Genomic DNA, 25,005 nt, shown 5'->3' with positions numbered 1-25,005 from the left:
TCTACATTTAAATGAATTTTGAGGCTGTATTCACGTAGTAGAGCTCAAAATCCTAAAAATTTCGAGTTTTCTTTTTTAAATTCAAATGAATCAAATCCATGAAATGAAAAATTTAAGTTAAAATTCGATGTAAATAAATTTTAACTGAAAATTCCTAGAAATTAAAAAATAAAAAACAAAAACATAGACAAAAAATTGGAAGAGGTGATGCAGAAACAAGAAAAGAATAAATGAAAAAAAATTGCCAAACATACAAAAAAATCGCCAAGATCTAAACAGTACAAAAAAATTGAGAGAGTCTGTAAAAGAAAACATTTTTGACCGCAAAACTGGTGAGAAGAAATATTTCTGCTTTGAATAAAACTGACATTATTAAACGCGGAATATTTTACGTAGAATTTTCAATTAATAATTTGTGGAATTCGAAAAACAAAAATAAGCTAAAATGTAGACCGAAAATTGTGGAAGTTTTGATGAAGAAACAAAGACGTAAAAGAATATAAAAAATATGCTAAAAACACAAAAAAGTCTACGAATTCTAAATGGTACTTAAAAATTGAGAGGGTCTGTAAAAGAATACTTTTTTGACCGAAATCAAAAAGCAAAAAAGGGCTAAAAATACAGACCAAAAATTGCAAAAGAGTCGTTGAAGAAGCAAAAATGTAAAAAATGCTGAAAACACAAAAAAGTCTCCAAGACCTAATTAAAATGAAAAAAATTAAGAAGTCTGTAAAGAATACATTTGTGGAAAATTTGTCAGAACGTATTTTTTTTTTCTCAATTTTGACAATATTAATAAATATATTTAATATATTAAATATTATTAAATGACCGAAAAGAACAAATCCTTCTGCTTTGGGAAATTTTCCAGAAAATAAATTGAATTTATAAAATGCGGAAAATTTAAGTAAAAATTGATTGCAAATTTTCAAATTGCAAATAAAAAATTGAAAAAGGGTTAAAAGTGCAGACCAAAAATTGTAGAAAACTTGATAAATAAGCAAAATTGTTGAGAAAAAATGTAAAAACGTGCTAAAAACACAAAAAACCGCTAAGATCTAAACGGTACAAAAAAATTGAAGGAGTCTGTAAATAGTAGATTTTGTTATACGGCAGAATTGGCTTCAAAGAGTTTCAAAGTTAAGATCGTGCAAGTGCAAAATGTAAGTCTCAAATAGTATACCCGTCACACAAAGTACTTTTTCTGCCTAGGCAGCAAAAGTGTTTCCATGTCAACGAGCGCTTTTCATTACTTATAACAAAATTGCCTACTTTACTGTCTAAAAACGACTAAAAAAGAGTGACTTTTTGTGACGTTTGGAGAAAAAGTACTTTTTTTACCAGAAAATTGCCAAGACGAACTTTTTTCTTCATCTCAAATCTTACAATATTTACGTAATATTCTGTTAAAAATTACCAAAAACAACAAAATTTTCTAAAGCTGTTGAAAAACTTCAAATAAATCTGAAACCGTAAATGTAGAAAAATTAACTTAAAATTACGTGAAATTTTTTTCCCAAAAAATTGTAATAGAGTTAATAAAGAAACAAAGGAAGGTAAAGGCAAAAGGTTAAAAATATGCTAAAATCGCGAAGATCTAAACGTTCCAAAAAAATGGAGGGAGTCTGTAAAAAAGCACATTTTGGGCCGGAAAACTGGTAAGACCGTAGAGATCCTTTCGTATTTTCCCCTCCATACATCATGCTCCACATTTGTCAAAAAAAAAAAAAAAAACTTAAAATTTTTGGTCTCATAGCAGTCAGTCATAACAAGGTAAAAAACTGCATATAATTAAGCGAATTACCGTAAATTCCCGTGTTGAATAAATACGTTTATACTAATAAACAACGTTGTTTGTGAAATTAGTAATTGTGCTAATTACGGCCCCGCACTTTCCACTTTTCCTGCCATTTGGCCTCCTCATTCTCGTCCCTGCAATTCGGAAGTCCCGATCATTTCCTGCATGAAACCCGAAATCCAAAAACACCCAAAATCCTCACTAACGAGTGCAACGAATCCAAGCGCATCGCCCCCCATTTCGTACCATGCGAGACAAAGAGCAAACCTCTCGTCCGGCGTAGGGTAAAAAAAATCGCCAAATTTCGGATGTGCAAAAGAAGGAGTCGAACTGCGGCCGAGTTGCAAATCTTGATTTTCGCATAACTGTACTGCAAGCTCTCCGTGCTATGAAAGGGGGGTATGACCATGCAAACTCCCTGCACGACACGCCGCCCCTCCCCTCTGCAATGTACAGGTAGCTATGAATTTGCCAACCAAATAAAAAGTGGTCCTGCAAGTTTAGGGGTTTTGGGACTTGAGACCATCATTGTGATGTTAGAGTATTGCTAGACTATCTGGCGGGTTAGACGCTAGTGAGTGCTGTCGGATGGTGATGGACTTGGAGCTCCGGAGACTGGTGCCTATGGAGATGACCCCCACGGTCTAACGCGCGCGATTGTTTTCTTTTATTTCTCATCGACACGTAAGTTTTTATTTTATTTCATTTTATTTTATTTTACCAACGCCATTTTCCGAAATTTTTCCAAAAAACTCCACCATATGGTCTCTAAATTTGGCGAGTTTTTTCGGTACTTTTCGGTACCAAGTATGAGATGTCCCCTTTTCCTTATCTTTCTTAGCACCAAATCGCACTCCTTATCACGATTTAATAAAAACAGAAATTTTAATTTCGCGGCTTCCAAGGCCGCAGCATACCCAACCAATTTACAGCATAGATAAGGTCAGTTTAAGGGTATCCGAAACCTTATCATTGTTTATATTTAATTCCGCCAATCTCCGATAAAACTAGGTGTCGAAACTTCTAGCATTTATTGCAATTTTGGGCAGATAACCATCAACTCTATTAAGTCAATAAAATACGTGTCGCTGGGTGAGCCCATGAGCGCGGATGAAAATATCCTGCGAGTTAAGGACGATGATGCAACAGCCGCAAGGACGCGTGTGGAATAGGCTTAACTATCGTAAACCGGGCGAATTGGCATAAACCGAAACTTTGAACAATTAAAAGAGTCATCCGGAGCCACAATTAAAACAATAATTATCCGCTGGAAATAAAATCGCTGAAGGCGCCGCAGCTATCAAAATGAAGAGGCTCTCTTTAGTAAATCCCATCAATAAAAGCGATCAATTTCATGTGAAATAGGAAAGCCCACATTTAATGAAATATCCATTGCAAAAATGTGATTTATGTTCTTTTGTACCTGCTGAGATTAGAAAAGCAATTTTCCAATTTTCGAATTTGATAAGACATTGCATAAAATCGTCTCGAGGAAGAAAAGCGGGTGATTATGATGTTTCGGAAATTTTTAGTTCATTAATGTTGAAGGAAGACGATTAATCGACTTATACAAGACGTTGCACCATCCTGCGCAATTTCAAATGAACCTTTAAATTCTTGATGTTGTTTGTTTTTTCGGAGAGGCGTACGACTTCTCTTCTAAAATTGTTTGTCAAATTTCAATATTGAATACTATACGAGACGGTGGAGTATTTATATGAAAGAATAAAGACGATTTTCAGGAGAAAAGCGACGCTCTCTGAAGAGAAATTTTATGCTTAATTATTTATTTTTCGACGGATTTATCATGGGCGCAATAAAAACGATTTTAATTACGTAATTAGCAATTGAAGTTAAAAAGAAGATACCACAAACGTAATTTTAGATCCTAGTAACATAATGCAGTCATTAGCTGCCGCGACTCACATCACTTGTTGCTCACGTCTTATTATGTGTTAGCAACAAATTAAAATCCCAAAAAATCATTGACGACTTTTTAATTGGAAGTGTCCTATAAAGTTTGATTTAATTATTCAGAATCCGTCCACAAATGTAGTTTTGTTCGAGCTTTTAAAAAAACGATAAAAAAAACTCGTTTTTAATCCCCTTAAATTTTTAATCAAATTGCGTTTTTTGTACCACGTATACGTTTTGATTAATTTTTGAATCTGGCAGTGTCAAAATGAAGACAAACTCAATCCAGCAAAAAATCATCAAGATTCCAAGAAAGAAATATCTGTCAAAATAGAGTCTTTAAGTAACAAGTGGCAGTATTTTGACAATTTTGTGGCCATGTAGCTCTGGGTTTTCTAAAATTACGATATGTCAAACTGATTATTAAATTAGGTTATATCGAATTTTTGGTGTTTTGAATAATTTTTTAATCTGTCAGTGTCAAAATGATGGCAAACTTAATCTAGTAAAAAATGGTGTGCGAATTTATTAACACCCAGTGTAAGTTGTGATCCACAAAATATTTATTTCGCGTAGGCCATGAAGGAAAGAGACAAACATATATTTTGACAGTTATTTGTTTATTTAAAGTTGGAATCTTGATTAGCTTTGGGAATTTTGAGATTTTGAGGTTGGCATCATTGTTCTCCAGAATTTGACATTTCCCATTTTGACATGAAATTTGGTGTGTATCCAGATTACGTAGTTAATTAGTGTGTGCCCTTAAAAATATTCCAAATAAAGTTGAATCCCCTAAAAACGGTAAAAAAAAATTGAATTTTAGCACACTGCTTACGCGATCGTCTTTTGTACCCTAAAAAAACACTCACACAACACTGCTGTTGCAAAAATTGCAACAAGACCGATTTACACGATAAAAATTTTAAAATTTGTGACCTTGGGTGGACATTTGCGACTCCAATAAACTGCAGTTGGTTCAGGTTGCAAACGTTCACTTTGACACTCTTTTTTTATTGAAAGTTAGACTATTGATTAGTTTTGGAAACATTGAGATGGCAAGGTTGGCTTGATTGTCCCCCAGAGTTTGACATTTGGCGTTTTGACACGAAATTTGCTGTGCATCAAGATTGCGTAGTTAATTAGTTGCTCCAAATAAAATGAAATTCGTCTAAAATGCGACTGATGTCTAAAACCGGTAAGAAACAAATTGAATTTTGGCACAGAACGGCTTACAGGATCGTCTTTTGTACCCTAAAACGACACTCACTTAACAGCGCTGCTGCAAATGTTGCAACAGGAACGAATTACAAGATAAAACTTTGAAATTTACGACCTGTAGTTGGTTTAGGTTGCAAACGTTAGCTTTGACAGCATTTTTTTTATGTAAAGTTGGAATCTTGATTAGTTTTGGAAACATTGAGATGACAAGGTTGGCATCATTGTCCCCCAGAGTTTGACATTTGCCGTTTTGACACGAAATTTCCAGTGTGTCAAGATTGCGTAGTTAATTAGTTGTTCCAGATAAAGTAAAATTCCCCTAAAATGCGGCTGTCTAAGACCGCTAAGAAAAAAAATTGAATTTTAGCACACAACTGCTTACGCGATCGTCTTTTGTACCCTAAAACCACACTCACATAACACCGCTGTTGGAAATGTTGCAAAAGGAACGAATTACAAGATAAAAACATTGAAATTTGTGACCTGTAGTTGGTTTAGGTTGCAAGCGTTAACTTTGACAGCAATTTTTTATTTAAAGTTTGAAACATTGAGGTGACAAAGTTGGCATCATTGTCCCCCAGAGTTTGACATTTGCGGTTTTGACACGAAATTTGCTGTGTATCATCAATTTTAATTACGAAATTAGCAATTAAAGATTCCGTTAAAAATAAGGTACCACAAACATAATTTTAGATCCTAGTAACATAATGCAGTGATTAGCTGCCGCGACTCACATCACTTGTTGCTCAGGCCTTATTAGTGTTAGCAACAATTTAAAATTCCCAAAAATCATTGACGATTTTTTAATTGGAAGCGTCCTATAAAATTTGATTTAATTATTCAGAATCCGTCCGCGAATGTAGTTTTGTACGAGCTTTTAAAAAATCGATCCAAAAAAAACTCGTTTTTAACCCCCTTAGATTTTTAATCAAATTGCGTTTTTCGTACTGCGTACACAATTGTGGCACTTGTACATATGTGCAGAATGTTCGACTTTACAGTTGAAAGTACTTATCATGCAATATTTTAATTCGTTTTATCAATTTTGTGGAAAAGATAAAGCGCTCGATTACGCATATATAATTTCGGCGTCATGAAGGTGGTTTGTTCCAAGACGTAGTAATTTTTCCGGCGCTCCGGAATCCGTCTTGGCCGAGTCCCGGAAACCGCGACGTTTCCAGTTCAAGACGTCACGTTTTTAAGCCTCATCTATCGATTCGTCTATAAAATTTCCTGCTGGTGTAATTCCTGCCGGCTATTCAAATTTCTGCAAGTTGAAAAAGTCTCATGTTCTGGTCTTATCTGCCAGACTAAACGTTGCATCGACACGAAATTTTATCAGCGATAAAAATAATCCAAATATTTATTATTAGTTTGATAAGTCGAGAGCGAGGTCTAGGAGTTCTAAGAGGCTGCTGACTCCTGGGCGTATTGTGCGCGAGCGATGTATTAAAATAAGTCGCGTGGTGTTTTTTCCCTAACTACAGGGGTAGATTCAGGTAGAAGTAAACAGACACGGGGAGGGGGAGTGCGGATACAAACAGGGATGCTGGAAATAAAGATGAAAACATTGCAGGTTTTATTGCGGTATTGATTATAAAATCAATAAAATATGGCCCGGCGAAACGAAACGGGAAAAATAGCTGATTCACACAACTGTATATTTATTCTATGAGAATTAAAATGTTCATGCGCAACGCAATAACCTCTACCCGCGAAGAATGTAATGATTTTTTGGGGTAAATTGGAAGGGAGGTCGAGGGAGCCCTCATTAGCATAGGCGGCGACAATTAAAAATTGCCAGCTCTGATCATAGATCAAGGGATCGATACTATTTTTACGGCCCATCGCACCACCCACACGAGTTACTCTGCAACAGTCGTGTGGTTTCAATTGCGGCGAGTTACATTCTAATTGCTGGTTTGACAGGTTTGACGTTTGATGATGGTGTAACCGATGATAAATGAGCATCGCGGATGAAAACGGTTACATGGATGCGTTACGTTAAAACGGGGGGAATTTGACACGTGATCACGTGACAGGGTTGCAAACGAGGGGATCGACTATTTGACGTTCCGAAGATACTTCGACATTTCCGACAAATTTTCAACTCACTCTCATTAAAGTTTTGGGCGGATTCATAGCACCAATTGAATTTTTATTGTTGTAATTAGTGTTTCATTACAATGCATCCATTGTTCGTTTATCTACCTAAGGTGGAATACACGAAATTTTTGTTTAGGGTGGGCTTTGACAAAAAATTTACACTACTTTGACATTTGAATTATTTTCAATTTCAACATTTCCTCTTATTCGCGTCATTTTCATTAAAAAAATCAGGTTATGTTATAAACTACAGTTGCAAATATCAAATTTTGAAATTTTTATCGTGTAATTCGTCCCTGTTGCAAAATGTTGCAGCGATGTAAGTTGGGTTTTCGGGTACAAAAGACGATCGTTCTGTCAAAATTCCATTTGTTTCTTACTGTTTTTAGACAGCATCTTTATGAACACGCGCTAATTAAAATCAATTCATTTCGTGTCGAAACGGCAAATGTCAAACTTTAGGGGGCACTAAGGCCAACCTTGTCATCCCAATATTTCCAAAACTAAGCAACATTCCAACTTTAAATTAAAAAAAAATGCTGTCAAAGTTAACCTTTGCAAACCTAAACCAACTACAGGTCGCAAATTTCAAAGTTTTATCTTGTAATTCGTTCCTGTTGCAACATTTGCAACAGACGATCGAGTAAGCCGTTCTGTGTCAAAATTCAATTTGTTTCTTACCGGTTTTAGACAGCAGTCGCATTTTAGGGGAATCTCATTTTATTTGGAACAACTAATTAACAACGCAATCATGATGCACAGCAAATTTCGTGTCAAAACGGCAAATGTCAAACTCTGGGGGACAATTACGCCAACCTTGTCATCTTAATGTTTCCAAAACTAATCAGGAGTCCAACTTTGATTAAAAATAGTGTCAAAGTGAACGTTTGCAACCTGAACCAACTGCAGTTTATTGGAGTCGCAAATGTCCACCCAAGGTCACAAACTTTGAAATTTTTATCGTGTAAATCGGTCCTATTGCAAATGTTGCAACAGCGGTGTTGTGTGAGTGTGGTTTTAGGGTACAAAAGACAATCGTGTAAGCAGTCCTGTGCCAAAATTCAATTTGTTTCTTACCGTTTTTAGGGGAATTTCACTTTATTTCGTACATTTTCAAGAGCACACACTAATTAACTGCGTAAACTGGATACACACCAAATTTCATGTCAAAATGGGAAATGTCAAATTCTGGGGGACAAAAATGCCAACCTCAAATTCTCAAAATTTTCAAAACTAATCAAGATTCCAACTCTAAATAAAAAAATAACTGTCAAAGTATGTTTGTCTCTCTGCATCATGGCCTACGCGAAATAAACATTTTGTGAATCACAATTTACACTGGCTTTCAATAAAGTTGCGCACACTATTTTTTACTAGATTGACAGATAAAAAAAATATTCAGAACACCAAAAATTTGACAACCTAATTTAATAACCAGTTTGACATAACCTAATATTAAAAAACCTATAGCCACATGACCAAAAATGATCAAAACACTGCTACTTGATACTTAAAGACTCCATTTTGACAGATATTTATTTATTTAAGGTTTTGACGAACTTTGGAAATTTTAAGAAGACAAAGTTTAACATTTGACAATTTTGACGTGAAAATTTCTGTGCATCAAGACGCGTAATTAATTATTGCGGGCTCCAAGTGAAGTGAATTGCTGCTGTTTTTAAACGGTAACCAACAAATTAAATTCCACCAAAACTTCGGCGATCGTCTTTTGTACCCCAGTTTGTGACCTTGGGTGAGATTTGCAACCTAAATCAACTGCAATCAAATTTCTAATCTAATCAGGGATTAATTTTTGCCTGATTTGCTCTAGTCCGGTTACAACTAACTTCGCATTAGATTTAATGCAGCTTAGTGCGAAATTAATCCAATTCGGCCTATTTTAGTAAACTAAACAAATCCTTTGCTTGTCTACAATAAGTTTCGTAGATTTCAGTTACTTGGAACTAGTTTAAACTGAATGCGATTCTGCGAAGAGCGCGTAGTTCTGCGAACCATATCTAGTTCTATCAGAAAGAATGAAATAAATTTATAATCAGCAGACAGCGATTTAAAGCCGGTGAATAATAAAATAGTTATTCTGTGGTTATTAGATAAACAATTTCCGGAACGGTTTATGCAAAATCTGGGTGACACCTTTTGTGTGTTTCATTCTTCGCCTTTAAAATTTTACTTTGTTTGTTTTCAAAGGACGCAAGCAACGTCAATTGTGCGATCAAAATCGGGATGTTGCAAAAGTCAAAACAAGTTTGACGTCAAATTTTAGAACTTTTAGAATCTGTCGTATCCATATTTATCGGGCTGTGTGAAAATAAAAGTGCAATGACACCAATTGAAATGTGGGTTGATTAACTTAAGTTTATTTTTAAAACAATGCTACTGTAGTAAAATACATACGTTGAAATTTCCATACTTTACGATATTTCCATTGAAAAAAATTAAATATAATTAATTATGGATAAGGGCTACTTGACACGATCACGTTTTTTCTCAAATTTTTACGTATAAAAAATATATTCAAACAAATATGTATAAAAAATGGGAGAAAATATTTTCGCAAAAAAATTAAAAAAAATTATATTTTATTTATTTTAAATTTATATTAAAATGAAGAGAATAAACCACCAAACCGCTGATTTTGGAGGTTAGCGAACAGAAAATTTTGTGACAAATCTTAAACGTCAATTTGATAGAAAAATTCTCAAATTTTTACGAATAAAAGGTGATCGTATCAAACCGCCTTAATGAGAGAAATTAATTTTCGCTCGGAAAAGTCCAAGTCAGGATGACTGTTTTCGGACAAATGAACCTATTTTTGCTAGTTGGCACGAAGCCTGACCTGCAATAATGGGCTAAAAAAAGTGCAAAGTCTAAAATTAGCGCAAAAAAATAAAAAAAGAGGTGGAGATCGTTCGATTTTTGGTAATAATTTAATCTTATCTAGATATCTGTCTATTATTGGTTTTATCGTCCGATGATGGCGAAAATCTAATGCATTTAGCGCGACAGTGCGTCGAAAAAAATGTTTTTCGCATTAAAAATGGGTGAGTTTAGTCCCGAATTAGTAAAATTGTTTGTTGTTAAATGCGCGCATCGCAAACCTTGTATCGCGCTATCATTTATTTGTTTAAAACAAAATTGAGCTAGGTCAATGGTAACTAGATTACGCTGTAAACTTTTTTCGTAAGTTAATAAGATAAAAATTATCAGCGAATAAACGAAAACGCAGCGTTATCAGTCCAACTCTCCTATTTTGTTGCTATTTGTCGCAAAATCCGTAGGGGAAAGTCCGGGTCTGTCGCGACGAGCCGCCCATGTCGATTGTCCGGGAAAATGCAGTTTTGATCTTTTCTTATCGGGAGCGAGTCGGCGGCGAAAAAAATCGAAAATTCATGTCTTGCAAGGTGTGCGAAGGTCCGTCCGGAAAAATCCGGTCATTGTTGAAACGAGGAAAATGTTGTAAAATAGTCGAGTCGGAGGTGATGCAGGGCGCAGATTTGGTACGGTTCGATTTTTTTATTTTGACATTTTTAATTGCGGGCCTGTACTCGTTATTCTGCGCATTTTCATTCGTCGCGGGAGGGGTAGGCGGGCACGCACTATTTTTTAGTGCCGGCTTATTACAGCAGATGTCTCATAGCCATGTCCCAATAAAGAATAAGCGGCCCGTCATTTTTTGCGCGCTTGAATTTTTAATATTCGCCCGAATGTCGTGACGTACTGACGTCGGCCCTGTGTTGTGTGATAACAAGACAGTTCAGTTTCGTATTTGGCGGTCTAGTGTGCCTTGGAAGACGCTTCTGACATCTGTGCATCGCGACGCACAGTCGCGAAAATGTCCATGTGAGGAGGAAAAAATGGATTCGCCGAAAAAAAACACGAAAATAAACATAAATGACCGCAACTGATCCATACAGGTAAAAAATTCGAAAAAAATACAAACTACCCTTGGGGGGGAAAACTTTGTTAAATCAAGTCGCCGACGACTTCTGTCAAAAATCCCATTTTTCTCGTCGGCGATTTTTTTTCCATCATCACACTTAACAAAACACAGTCGTCCCTGACCGACGCCGGTCGTCGCGGCGCATCCCGTTTCCGGCGCTTTCCCTTTCCGCGTATTTTTTGCCGATGGCCATGTTTTGCTCTCCCCACCCCCACTGTACACTATCCAATCAAATTTTTTTATGTAATTTACTTTTTAATGATTGAGCCGAGACGCAAACCGATCTTAGCGATCTCTGCAAATACCCCATCTGTGTTTTTTTGCGCGAATTTTTTTCTTTGACATTTCTCTGTTTATTCATCTCATTATTTATAGAACTTATCTCGGCCCCGTAAACCCCCATAAACTCATAATCTTGCAATTATCACTTACAATGCCGGATATTATGGTGCACGTAAGTCCACAACCCCCAGAGTCACCCCTGCGGAATTCTAACCTCAAAAACGTGGGGGCCCACTAAATTTTTTTTTGTTTGCAGGTGAATATTGATTACGATGGTAGATACACAACATTTCTGTCTGCGGTGGAACAATTACCAAAGCAGCATCACATCAGCTTTCGAGAATCTCCGGGATGATGAAGACTTCGTCGACGTCACGTTAGCATGCGATGGAAAAAGTTTAAAGGCGCATCGTGTAGTTTTATCGGCTTGCAGTCCGTATTTTCGGGAATTACTTAAGGTAAGTCACCCCAAAACTCGTATCTCTACTTAAGTTTTTATCAAATTAAAATAGACTTGTTTTCGTAACTTTTGATCAGTGGATCAAGGTTTAACTAAAGTGGAAGAATTCGAGAGAAAACTGCAACTTTTTCACGTTTGTTTATGTCTGCGGGATTGTTTACCACGCAGAGAAAAATACTTTTGCACTAAACAAACAAATTCTCGGTTCTTTTTCTTGTTGCAGGACAATGTGCTCCACTAGAATTGATTTGTACGTAAAAATAGATTAAAATTGAAAAGTCAAAGCACAGCAAATTGAGGTCACCATACATATTTAACGGCCAAGGCGAAATTTAAGCGTTTTTAGTAACGATTTTGTGAATACCGTCCATTTAAAAGGGAGCAATAAAGTTTATATTTCGAGTCGCACTAATAAAATGTCGCTGTTTTCCAACAAAGATTTGAAATTTTTTAATCCATGTTGAATATCACTCAGTTTGATAATAAATACGACGTGGGAACACCTCGAATCATTGGAACTAGAACCGTGAAATTGGATATTTGAAGCGAACGAAATTACAGAAACAGCCCCCAGAGCTCCATAACTCATTTCTATAATTGTCCACTTGAATCTCTCCATTGAATTTTTAATCTCTGACCTCTAATCGCGTTTTTCTCACAAACATTGCCAAGTTCTAATAAAAATTATCGCAATGCATTTTATCTGTAGAAAAAATTCGTTACGCAACAGTTTAATAATTTCGTTTTTTTTTTCAGTCTACTCCTTGCAAACACCCTGTGATAGTCCTGCAAGATGTTGCGTGGACGGACTTGCACGCTTTGGTCGAATTTATTTATCACGGAGAAGTCAATGTGCATCAGAGGTCCCTGTCTTCGTTTCTCAAGACGGCGGAGGTGCTGCGGGTCAGCGGGCTCACCCAACAACACGGGGATGACCGCGAACAGGTACAGGAGTCGGCCAGTTCGCCTCTGTCTATTGGTCCCCGACAATTCGTCCCCAATGCAATTTGCCCCCGGTTTAATTCGTTCCGGTGTTAACTTTATTTTTTTTAATTAAATTTTACTTAAAATTGATATATGCAACGCAAAGTAGCTATTTACTAAGAAAATTCGTTTTATTACAATTTAAAAAATCAAATATAATAAAGTATTGTGTGATTCATTAAATTTCCATTCGCAGTAGGCTTTGAGAAAAAAATTCATGTCGTAATTAACACCATTACAGTAGTTTCGACTTAATATTCGCGAGATTTGCTAGTTATCGAACAAGAAGTCAACGCACGTCCAAAATACACGGCCTACCTAGAATGGAAATTTAATGAATCACACGATATAATAAAATATAATAAAAATAATTTTCAGTCATCAAAAAAATATATTTTTTTAAGAACAAGCATCTGCAAATTTTTAACTTTTAACTCTGTCTATGTCTGCCAATGTAAAAAATTACATAAAAGTAGTAAATCCGTAATACAGGGTGATTTTGAAATAGCGGGAAAAAAATCAGGGCTTCGGTGTTTTTTATTAATTCTAAAGTAAAGGTAAAAATTCCAAAATCCGCACCTTACTCGGCGCCACTGATATGAGCATTTTATTCGTTAATAATGTACCTATGCATAGTAACCTTAGTAATCATTGGCGTAACATGAAAATTGGAATCAATTTCTTTATTTTTTTGCTTAAAATTGGACAGAAATTTTAAAAACGGAACCTGCCTACTTCCTTCATTTGCAATAAGCTGTAATGGATTTTTTCCGCCTCTATTTCAAAATCACCCTGTATATTAAGAGCAACATTTTTATGATGAGATGCAGAGAACGTCTAAAAAGTAACTTTAAATGAGCGCATTAGTTTTCTGCAATATTAATAAAATAAATACTGGTTGTTTGAACTGTCACGATGTCAAAAAACAAATTAATATTATTAGCTACAATTCTCTTGATGCAGATAATAAATTATGAAAAACAAATACGTGTAGTTGATGCTCTTATTATTATTACAGCGCATGTAAATAAAGCTTTCGGGGACAAATTTGCAGGGGACGAATTGACCGGGGACAAATCTGCCCTTCGGAGTCCTCCAACGCTTTGATAAGAATGTTTGCGTTTTCAATATAAATTTCGCAAATAATGGAGAAGCGATCTGTTTTATTGTTTGGGCCACCTGCAGCACAATTACTGATAATAATTTTAATATGAAAATTTTGTTACTATGTAGGTTTGATGTTATCATAAAACCGAATAAATGGCAGTTGGCATTATATTTGTGAAATGAACCACTCAAGAATGAAATCACAATACTAATTGGCATTTATAAAATAACTAATTTTTTGCGATAAAAAAGGTAAAATAGTGCCGCTGCCGTGACCTTCACCTTCCCCGCAACTATTCCATTCTTATCAAGCCTTGAGCGCCCGCCAATATCACGCACTAGCGTTCAATTTGAGTAACTCGCTTGTGTTTCAGCTGGCGCAAGTACAAAGCCTGGTGCGTTCGCAGCAGTCGACGCCGACGACGAACCACCACCCCAGCTTCACCGAGAAGTTAGTGGAGGACGCGCTGTTCACCTCGCCGTCCTCGCCGCCCCACGGCGCCACCGTCAACCAGCTGCTGCGACGTGCGGCGATGCAGCACCGCCGCGAGCGTCGGATATCCTCAGACCCGGACAGCGACCATAAGAGGCCACGTTCCGATCACATCATCGGCAACAACAACAATAACGAACTGAACTTATCGCACACGCACCCGCCGCAGACGCAACCGGCGGATTTTTCGCCGAGCGCGATGAAGAACAACGCGCTCAATTTGAACATGAACTCGACGTCGACGACGCACAAGGTCGAGCCTTCCACGGAGGGGAATAACGGGATTTCGAGCACGGACAGAGAGAATTCCCCGTGCTCGCCGTCGCCGACGCTCAATTCGCGGTTGAACGACGAGGTGAAGACCGAACCTATGGAGCTTCTGTGTAGTACAAATCAAGACGAAAATAGTAACGATTCAGGCGAGGCCGCCAACGACAATGGGCCTAATAATCTACCTCAAGGGCCGCATTCTGGTAGCTCGGCAGGGGACCACGACGACCACGACAGTCCGATCGGGCCGTATTTGACGCCGTCGGAGAGCAAACTGTTCGCCACCGCGGCGGGGAGCTTCAACTTCAGCATGGCCGCGCTGGCGGCCGACCCCACGGGACTTGGAGGTTAGGCCCTAAAAGATTTGCCTTTGCTTTCTTGCTATTCTACCTTCAATGCCCAAGAAAGTATCATTCATTATTAGTCGTCCATACAGCAATTGTAGACTTTGCAATCGATAAGTTAGGCACCTGTCGCGGATACATGTTAATTTTCGTTAATAGATGGCGCCACAATCAAATGTCAAGTTCACTAATACAGTGACGGTCAAAATAAAGTAATCAAGGCCTAAAATTTAACTTTTGAACTACTAATAGGACGTTGTTATAACTACCAATAATAGGCATTTAATAATTATTAACTTACGGGGGGTATTATGTGCCTACACTCTCTCGACTGCAGATGCATTTTATACTTACTTTACAATTGTAAATCATTTTTTCTTTTGTTTTATTGATGTTATTGTTAAGTCTACAGTAATTATCATTATGCCTACTATGAAAGCTCATTTTACACAGCTCAATTCAATACGTATTGCTTGGGCACTATTTTTTCTGTTACCACCCTGTAAAAAATTGCTAACAATTGCGAGCGAGTTTTTTAGCCGATTAGTAAAAATAAAAAATATTCAGTTCTTGTCATTAAGGGTCGGTTTACAGAATCTAAGTTAAATCTTTAATTTCGCGCTTAAATATTTATCATGTTAAAGTGACATGTGATCGTTTTCCCGCCAATCAAATTTCAGCAATCCTCAAATTAGTTGCGAGGTTAACTTAATTATTAAATTATTGTGTAAACGGGCCCCAAGTCTTAGAAAATTACGAAACAACTTCGTCGCAAAAATCTCTTAAATTGCATTTCTGTTTTTTCAATTTAGAATTTTAATGCGGCGAACAACTGCAAAATTGAAATTTTGGAACTTATCTAAGGGTTATTTTCCTGCAGAGTTTTTGTAGGCTCCAAATTTGAAATACCGCTCTGTGATTGGGCGTTCAACAGAGCGAGCCACCAAATTGTAACTTGTTTTTGTTATACAGCGTGTTTCAAAATTATTTTGATGTAGTACACGGTCTTTATAAATGTTTCTATCATCATGGGTGGCTCTTGAATTCCGTTCGTGCACTATTTTGCCGCTTTGATTTGATAGGGAATGTAACTATCTTGAAAATTACAAGGTGTTTGAAAAAGTTTCTAGCATCAAGGGTGGCTATGAAATGTCAAAGAAATTTGCCGCTCATTACAAATGTGGGATTAGAGTTTTCAACTGATATTTGCAGTTAACCTCAATCATAGAGCAAAGTTAATTTGGAAAAAAAAACTGTTCAAATTATGGTTTAAAACCTGAAAAATCAAAGACTTGGACACAAAATCGTAACTGAAATGTCATTGACGTGAGTAAAATTTTAAGTGTAATTAAACACAGATATATTCACTATGAAAACAAAGCGGCAAAATAGTGGATGGCAGGAATTCCAGAGCCACCCTTGATGCTAGAAACATTTATAAACACCTTGTACTACTTCATTTTGGGCGTCACTGTATAATGAAATACCTGCTAATCTGCACAGAAAATAACAAAGTAAGTTAATTTGGTGGCAAATGAGAAAGTTTTTGTTTGACAGTCGACCAATCACCGAGCCGCATTTTAAATTTGGCGCCCAGAAAAATTATCTACAGGAAAAATAGCCTCTATTGATTTAATTAACTTATTTTGGGGCCAACGCTATCTTAATTTCGGACGTTGAATAGTTTAGGATTTTAGAAAAAAATTGTAAAACTCATTTCGATCAATATAAATTTTATTTTTCGTTGGAGCTGCGATGGATTTCATTTAATTTTTTTGTTTTGCTAATCACAGAAATGTGTTTTTAAGTGCTCTGTTTACATCAATTTGGAAAATCGCCGATTGATTTTTATTCCCGTTTTAATTTTGATGTCATAATTAGTAACTTGCAGATTTTTTCGCTTGGGTTGGAATACGAAAGGTTGTCCAAAGTTCAGTACTTATCAGAAATAAATTTACATGTCAATCATAATATTCGATTTATTTACAATGTTGATTTGCGTGGCAAGTGCGCAAAGTGAGGCTTTTTTTGGCGAGTGGGCACTTGCTCCCGAGGTGTGGCTTTTTCTCTTTTCTTTTAATTTCTTATTATAACAACAGTGAACTGCTCAACTAACTCAGACTAACCCCAATAATGACTAAAATGTGAAAAGAGCTTGGCAGTTGACTGTTTAGTTAACTGCGTTAAACTCAAGTGTTGTTCTTTCCAGGTCTAAATCAATCTCTGCAGGCGAACGCGGACAGTCTGGCGGGCACTTCACAAGGTAAGATTTGTTGTTTCCACTATTTCGTCCAGTTGTTTTTGTTTTTTCTTCTTTCTTTTTTGAAAGAGATAATTCAAGAAACAACAGTGAGGTTCCTTCAACTGGCGTTGAGGTAGCCTCATTTGGTTTTTGGTTTTGTTTGGAAAAAGTACCGCTATCAGCCTTCAGTGTCTTTCTTTTCACAAGCAAAACCTGATGAAGAGAGCTTCCGAAACGTGTTGTCCGTGCTCGTCTCTTTTTACTTTGGCAGTTCTCTTTGTCCGTACTAATGTTTATGTTTGGAATGTCTTAACATGTGTGTTTTTGATTTTGGATTCGTTTCCTTTGATTTTTTTTTTGTTAATTTGTCCCTGGTCTGATTTGTGTTGTTATCTTTTCATTGCGATTTTGATTTTTTCTATTAATTTGGGGAAAGCCAACTAAAACGAGCGGAAAGCCAGAGCTTTGAAAAATCCGAGTTTGTTTTTTTTTTCGAATCAACGCAGGGGCGACACGGTCAGATGGCGCCAGTGTCGCCCCTCGTTGTTGTTGTCACTGTGTTTTAATATAGGCCTGGTCTGAGCCCCCCTCCGATGTTGCAGAGTCGTCGGGGGGCGCAAGACCGGGCAGGACGGCGTTTTGCGACATTTGCAATAAAACCTTCTCACGGTTTTGGTCCCTACAACGTCATCTATCTGACACGCACTATTACACGCCACAAAATCTACAATGCGACCAATGCGGAAGATCGTACAGATCACGGAACTCGCTGATCAGCCATCGCAGTCAGTATCACAGGGAAGGAGCCGAGATCAAAGTCGAGGGCCGCTGCTAAAACCGCCCCCGTGCCAAAGAAAAATCCAATTCTAGTTGACTCTTTTTCCAATTATTTTTTCGTTCATTTCGTTGGTCAATTGAAGTTTGATGGTTCTGATCATGGGGGCGCACGCCACTCAACACTTCCGAGAGCGAGACGTTGACGCAGGTTAGAGATATTCTTTGCGAAATTGAAGAATACGAAACTAGGAATTAACGCACGCAGCATAAGAAAAAATCGACTGGAAATTTGACGGCTTTGGGGGTAGAGAGAAAGGACGTGTGAATGAATGTGTGAGTTATTTTTAAACCGCCAGTCTAATTCGATTTGTCAATTTTCTATCGAGCAGTGAAGCGCCATTTATTCAGAGTTCAAATAGAATTATCGTTAAAGAATTTCTACTTATGGGGGGTTTTCGGGGGTTTAGTGCACGTTTGATTGACAATTTAGGTGTTTTCATGATTGCTTGGGCCCTATTTTTTCTGTTACCACCCTGTAAAAAATTCGCGTACGAGTTCTTTAGCCGAATCAGATCCCAATTAGTTACAATAAAAATATTCAGTTCCTGTCATTAAGTCTTAGAAAATTACCAAACAACTTTCGTATTAAACCGCATTTCTGTTTTTCTATTTTAGTATTTTAAAGCGGCGAACAACAATGGAAAATTGAAACGTTTTTTTCATAATTTCGGAAAATATCTAAAGGTTATTTTTCCTGCAGAGAGTTTTTAAAATGCCGCTCTGTGATTGGGCGTTCAACAGAGCAAGTCAATAAATCGTAACTTTTTTTGTTATACAGCGTGTTTCAAAATGATTTTGATATAGTTAGTTTTAATATAAGGTGTTTATAAATGTTTCTAGCATTGGAATTTTTGTCATGCACTATTTTGCCGCTTTGTTTTCATAGTGAATATAACTATGTTTCAAATTATTTAATATGTCACTTACGTCAACGACATTCCAGTGACGGTTTTGTGTCCAAGTTTTTTATTTACAGGTTTCAAACCACAATTAAAAGGGTTTTTTTTCTAAACCAATTTTGATTGATGATTGAGGTATCTCCAGTGAGAGATTGGGAGATTTTGACAGTTGACATATAGGTTGGCAGCTAAATTATGCTGCAAAATGCAATAAATTCCTACGCAAACTAGGTTTACAGTGAGTAGGCTTATTTTGTAATTTTAAGTTTCGCGCGTATGGTATTTTTTAATTCCGATATAGTGACTTTTCTGTCATTCAATCTTTCACTGTACGAACTATACAAAGGCCTTGAGTATTAAAATTATTTTTATACTCAATGACAAAGGTTAATTAAAAAATGTAATCCCAAATTTGTAATGAGCGGCAAATTTCTTTGACATTTCGTATCCACCCTTGATGCTAAAAACATTTATAAACACTTTGTATAATTCCTGTTGTGCCTCTCGCACTAAGTTCGGATTTCTGTCAATAATGTCACTTGTCAAACGTCAAGATCGCCAACAGGGGTGAAATTTAAGCACCAAAAAGCAAAATTTGAGAGAAATTGAGTCAGTTTTATTCCTTCAGCGACCGAGTTATCAATTTTGTAGATTATTTTGAGGTTATCCGACCAACTCTAATCGTTACTTTTGTGAAGCAACATTTTTTAATTTGCGTGGAAAATCACTAGTCGACTAGATAAAAATCTTTTTGGAAAACTATTCTGGGTTTGAACTAGTTCGGATTTCTGTCAAAAATGTCACTTGTCAAACGTCAAAATCGCCAACAGGGGTAAAATTTAAGCACCAAGAAGCAAAATTGGGCAGAGATTGAGTCAGCTTTGTCCCTTCAGCGATTCAGTTGTCACTATTTTTCAGAAACAGCATTTTTTAATTCGCGTGGAAGATCACTAGACGACTAAAGTCCGTTTTTTTTTAAACCACCAACACCGCAATTTTCCCCTGCATTACAACCGGCAACGTTGCCTAGGGAGATTTTTGGTGAGAAAATAGTTGTCAAATTTTTGACATTTCTGAAAATTACGCAGTGTTTCCGTTAAAAATGTTTCTTTTACAGCCTGTTGGATCGCAAATCAAATGATTTAATACTGAAAAGACTCGGCACAGCCTGAAAGGCCGTTTTGTGTAATCAAATTGTCAATTAGGCAGCTACCTATTTGATTTTATCACCAAAAAGTCACCATCTACAACGTTGCCGGTTGTAAAGTGGTGGGAGAGTGCGGTGTTGGTAGTTTTTAATAAAAAAACGGACTTTAGATGAAAATCATTTTGAAACGCGGTGTTTTTCGATTACTAAAAACTTGTCAATTGCTTGTGGCGCCATCTATTAATCACAATTGACATGTACCTATTGCAGGTATCTAACTTATCTCTTTCAAATCCTTTGTAAATCGATAAAGTCTCTGCAGGAAAAATGCCGTATAATCGAAAATATGTATTTTAGTAGTGATTTTAGAGCTAATAATAACCAAATTATTGCATGCGTAAATGTCGTTTGAATGTTCGATGTAACAGAAATACATCATCAATTAGAGTCCGATTTCAGTGAAATTGATAGGACTCGTCTTAAAATCGACGCTATTAAACAGTAGAAGTAGATGACTTATTATAGGTGTCATAAAATTGTGACGAGGTCTTGTAATTGATTGCCTTTGCCATCTACTTACTAGCGCAACATGCCAAAAGTTTTCAACAAAAGAATTCACTTATTAGTGGTTTAAAACGACACAAACCAGAGTCTGCACAGGATGGACACTTTGGGCCAGTAAAAAGCATCATTTAGTAGTGGCGAAAAAATCAAGTAGTTGGTTTAAATGTTTCTTTTGATTTTCCTTCAGTTCGTAGCCATTTTGTTTTGCTTGTTTTGATTGTTTAAGCCAACTACCGAAACTTAAAGTCGTGATTTTGGTGGAGTAGATGGCGCTTTGCAAGGTGACCGCGTCGTTGTACATAGATAAGAAAAGTACTTTCGGTTGGCGAGAGCGTGAAATGCCTAGATTAGAAGTAGCTGAGCGCGTGTATATAAGCTTTTAAGAGCGGCTGAGAGAGGCTAATGGGGCCCCTTTTCTGCCGCCAGGTGGTGTGGACGAGTTCCGATGTCAACCCTGCAACAAAAGTCTGTCCTCCCTGACGAGACTGAAGAGGCACATACAGAATGTGCACATGCGTCCCTCCCGGGAGCCAGTCTGCAACATTTGCAAGAGAGTATACAGCAGTCTAAACTCACTGAGAAATCACAAGAGCATTTACCATAGGAACGTTAAAAATATCAAAACGGAAGATATGATGGCGCCGCACTCGTTCTATCTATGACCATAACCACACAAAAAAGACTTGTTCGTTCATAATTCATACATTTTTTCTTGAGACAACGTACAAATTGTTTGACTATTAACATCCACGATCGGCGCTATTTAAGGGTGAAACAACCACCTTCTAACAAGCGTTTGTGTTGTTCTACCCTTGAACTGCCTCGCCAATCTCCTGGATAAGTGAACAGCTTGCTTTTCTGTATAAATATGCTTAGAGAGAGGAAAAATCGAGCCGATAGACGGGGTTCTCGCCCCCTTGTGGGTTTTAATTCGTTAATAATAAGACTTGCTTGACTTTTGAGCGGGGGCCTAATTCGGTGTTGTGTTGTTCTCGGTGGCAGCTAGAAGGTTCAGTCTTCCACTTCCACTGATTGCCACCCATCGCTGTGAGGTCTGCGGGAAGCTGCTCAGCACCAAACTGACACTGAAAAGGCACAGGGAACAACAGCATCTTCAGCCGCTCAACAACGCCGTGTGCAATCTCTGTCAGAAAGTGTTTCGGACGCTCAATTCTTTAAACAATCATCGCAGTATTTATCATCGAAGACCCAAATGAGGTCGGAGCCGCTTTTTAACTAACAGAAAGACAGTCATCACCTATGTTAAGCCCCCGCTGCGTTACAAGTCTTGTTCCGTCAAGCTGTCCATCAAGTGCATATAATATATTTCATTAAGAGTTAACTTAGAGACACGTTTCTGTAATGGTAACAACTAGTAGGACGAGATACACTTTTTTTTAGACTTGCTATTTTTAAACTCAAATAATGGAGATCGGTCTGGCAACTATGTGCAAATACTTAGGGGACGGCGTTAGTTTTTCTCTCCATTATTTTTGTGACTTGTTACTGAAGTCTTCGCCCCCGTTACGTTATTTCGGTTATATGTTTTGGCTCTGTGATATTTTTTTGTTGACGTAATTCTAAAGTTTATTTAGTAACTGTAACGTGGAGATGCAGTAATAAGAAGTTGTTCATTGAATGAATCAAAGCCTTTTTATATTATAATCGGTGAAAGGGAATTCTTCCATTTATATAATATACATATTTAAAAAATATAGAATAATATATGTTTATTTATCTATTAACTTTTTTTTTTATTCATGCTCTGGCCCAACGCGGAGCGTAGTTTGTATTTAACAAATTTATTGTTGTACTGAGAGACAGGACTTAGTTTTTGAAAGACTGAAATTAGTTTATTTTGCGGTATTTTTTAAGACTGATGATATATTTTTGACTGATTTTTTTGGTAAGAAAGATTGGCAACCCCTGAATTATTGTAACGTTTTTAATTGGTCCTGTGTAGTAACGAAATCACTTTTTTTCTTTTTTTTTGCATTTACGCATGTTCATGTTGTTTGATGCAATATTTATCATATTTTATGTACTGTTGTATAACCTTTATTTATGTTTAAATATATTTTTACAATTTGCAAAAGCAGCTTGGGTTTTATTTTGCTTGTTTAGAGATGCCTTCATTCCCCCGTATATGTTTGTGTTTACCAAAAAACCCTCCCAACACGAGAGTGTTGCCACCAGGAGACTTTTTCTTATGTAATTGACCCCGCCGCGCCCCCTTCGTCCGCACACTTGGTCATCGATGAACGAACCACGCATGGAAAAGACGCCATCGGGTGGTAAAAAATTTGGTTGCGTTTAGTTTGTGGGACAGCGGTAGCGGTGGGCGTCCACGGCAGCAGCAGCTACCAGCAGCAGCGGGGCTTGTGGTGTCTTGGACGCCCCCCAGTCGAGGGTCGCGGCGGAGCAGCTGGCGGTAAGAGAAAGACGTCGGATGAGAGTGTGTGTTGTGGCTGCGAGCAGTAATACTGAGTTCGCGTGGGCAGATCGCGAGTGTGCGATCAGACAGATGATGATGATTAGCTAATAGGGGCCGTCCGTGGTAAAGACTAAAGAGAGGCCGTAGAGACCGTGTGTCTGCTGGTGGCAACACGCGCGGACCAGACCAGAGCGAGCTTGGTTTTGCTGTTGCAGGGGCGTCGCCCAAGAAGGTGTTCACGTGCCAGCTGTGCGGTAAGGTGCTGTGCTCAAAGGCGTCCCTGAAGCGGCACATCGCCGACAAGCACGCCGAGCGGCAGGAAGAGTACCGCTGCGTCATCTGCGAGCGCGTGTACTGCTCCCGGAACTCGCTGATGACGCACATCTATACATACCACAAGTCGCGGCCGGGGGACATCGACATTAAGTTCTTTTAGCCACCGCACGCCCCGCTGTGCCGCCGTCCGGCCACCAACACCACCACCACCACCACCACCACCACCCTCCCAGGTACACACCAACCAACCATAGCCCCCACCCCGCTTGTGCTGCCGCTGTCTGTGTAGTAATGAGTTGTGCTGCCGCTTGCGAGCCTGCATGCGCCGCCGCCGGGGCCGGGGCCCCGCCTCGAGCCCTGTGTCTGTACCCTGGCTGTTGCAGGCGCGGTGCGAATGCCGCCGCCGACGTCCGGAGGCATCAACGAGCCCCAGGAGTGCCCCTACTGCCGGCGCACCTTCAGCTGCTACTACTCGCTCAAGCGCCATTTCCAGGACAAGCACGAGCAGTCCGACACGCTCTACGTCTGCGAGTTCTGCCATCGCCGATATCGCACCAAGAACTCGCTCACGACGCACAAGAGCCTCCAACATCGGGGCTCTAGCGGCATGCTCAAACGTCTGCTCAAAACCACGGCCATCAAGAGCGTCCTCGGCACACCGCCGCCGCCGCGCCTCCAGTGAGCCGCCGCCGACCCCAATCGACTACCGCTGGCCTAACTCGAACCACAAGTACAAATCACCCAGAAGTATGTATCTTTACAGCCGTCGTTGACATCAGAGCCACAAATCTAGTTTTTATACGCCTCTATAAGAAACAAACAGATATTCATATTTACACACCTTCCTTCCTTCCTCGACATATCTCTGCCATATCAAATGGAAAAAAGTGCAGCCAACCACCTCCACCACCACCCCCGAAATGCGTGCGTCAATTCACATACATGGTTCTGTGTGTACGTCTCTGTGTGTGTATCGTGATCTGCCCATCAAAAATGCGAGACATTCCCAGTGTTACTGTGATTCTCAGTTACATTCTCTTTCCCAAAACATAATCACATCGTTATTATCAAACCTTCGACCATCGACGCTCGCATATCCATCAAGCACCATCAGGGCCAATTTCCAAAGATTCAAAGAGTCGCAATAACTGCTTGGAAATTCGCTTTCTTGCCCAGTAACTGATGCATATGCGGGGCGCGATTTTGCTCATTGTGATTTGAATGATGTAGTGGATATCAAAAAAAAATCTACAAAAAGTTTAAGAAACAATTCGTGTTGACCTGTATGTATTTATGTTACGATAATTTTAACTTGTGCTACTAGTTAGAGTTGGTTGAAAACTAGGTACAGGTTAGCTGTGAGTTTATCACAAATTTACATATCTTTCCAGGGTTCAATTGTTGTAAATAATGTGCCAATCTTTATTATTGCATTTGTTTGTTTTTTTTTTACATTATGATAATGATAGTTATGTATTAACTGTAATGTTTCAAGTGAGATTGGTTGTCTGTATGCTTCGTTGAAAGTCCACTGGTTTCGCGCAGCGACTCTTTTTCACTTAGGAATACGAAAATGTGTTATTAGCGAATTTTTGTTAAGTTTTTCGTTGCGCCGACAAACGAGTGGTCTTTGAATGGAATCTATTTTCGGTTTTTTGATCTGATTAAG

The 25,005-nt window shown here is 38.1% G+C and overlaps 2 protein-coding genes across 11 annotated transcripts; both read left to right on the top strand.

The window, feature by feature from the left end:
* The first annotated feature begins 2,235 nt into the window (after positions 1 to 2,235).
* br (broad-complex core protein) lies at positions 2,236 to 24,117 on the top strand. Of its 10 annotated transcripts, none has more exons than XR_015770460.1 (7): positions 2,237 to 2,482; positions 11,536 to 11,737; positions 12,496 to 12,684; positions 14,205 to 14,940; positions 17,132 to 17,200; positions 23,276 to 23,569; positions 23,720 to 23,809. XR_015770460.1 is itself a non-coding variant. In XM_088041822.1 (6 exons), the coding sequence occupies exons 2-6, from the start codon at positions 11,552 to 11,554 to the stop codon at positions 24,016 to 24,018; spliced, it is 1,479 nt and encodes a 492-aa protein (XP_087897948.1). In that variant the 5' UTR covers positions 2,236 to 2,482; positions 11,536 to 11,551; the 3' UTR covers positions 24,019 to 24,117. The 10 variants fall into 10 exon arrangements, 8 of the variants coding, with proteins under 8 accessions (XP_087897948.1, XP_087897951.1, XP_087897954.1 ...); XR_015770461.1 differs by having other exon boundaries at positions 2,238 to 2,482; positions 17,147 to 17,200; XM_088041822.1 differs by lacking the exon at positions 23,276 to 23,569 and having other exon boundaries at positions 2,236 to 2,482; positions 23,720 to 24,117.
* LOC148170858 (uncharacterized) lies at positions 17,494 to 18,027 on the top strand. Its single transcript, XM_088041164.1, has 3 exons — positions 17,494 to 17,546; positions 17,616 to 17,709; positions 17,751 to 18,027. The coding sequence occupies exons 1-3, from the start codon at positions 17,494 to 17,496 to the stop codon at positions 18,012 to 18,014; spliced, it is 411 nt and encodes a 136-aa protein (XP_087897290.1). The 3' UTR covers positions 18,015 to 18,027.
* Positions 24,118 to 25,005: the final 888 nt, after the last annotated feature.

The sequence above is a fragment of the Gnatocerus cornutus genome, chromosome 7 (genome assembly GCF_029298725.1).
Source record: "Gnatocerus cornutus isolate USDA-ARS CGAHR chromosome 7, icGnaCorn1.1, whole genome shotgun sequence".
NCBI lineage: Eukaryota > Metazoa > Arthropoda > Insecta > Coleoptera > Tenebrionidae > Gnatocerus > Gnatocerus cornutus.
Note: the sequence above shows the minus strand (reverse complement) of the source record. Positions and strands in the feature narration are given on the sequence as shown.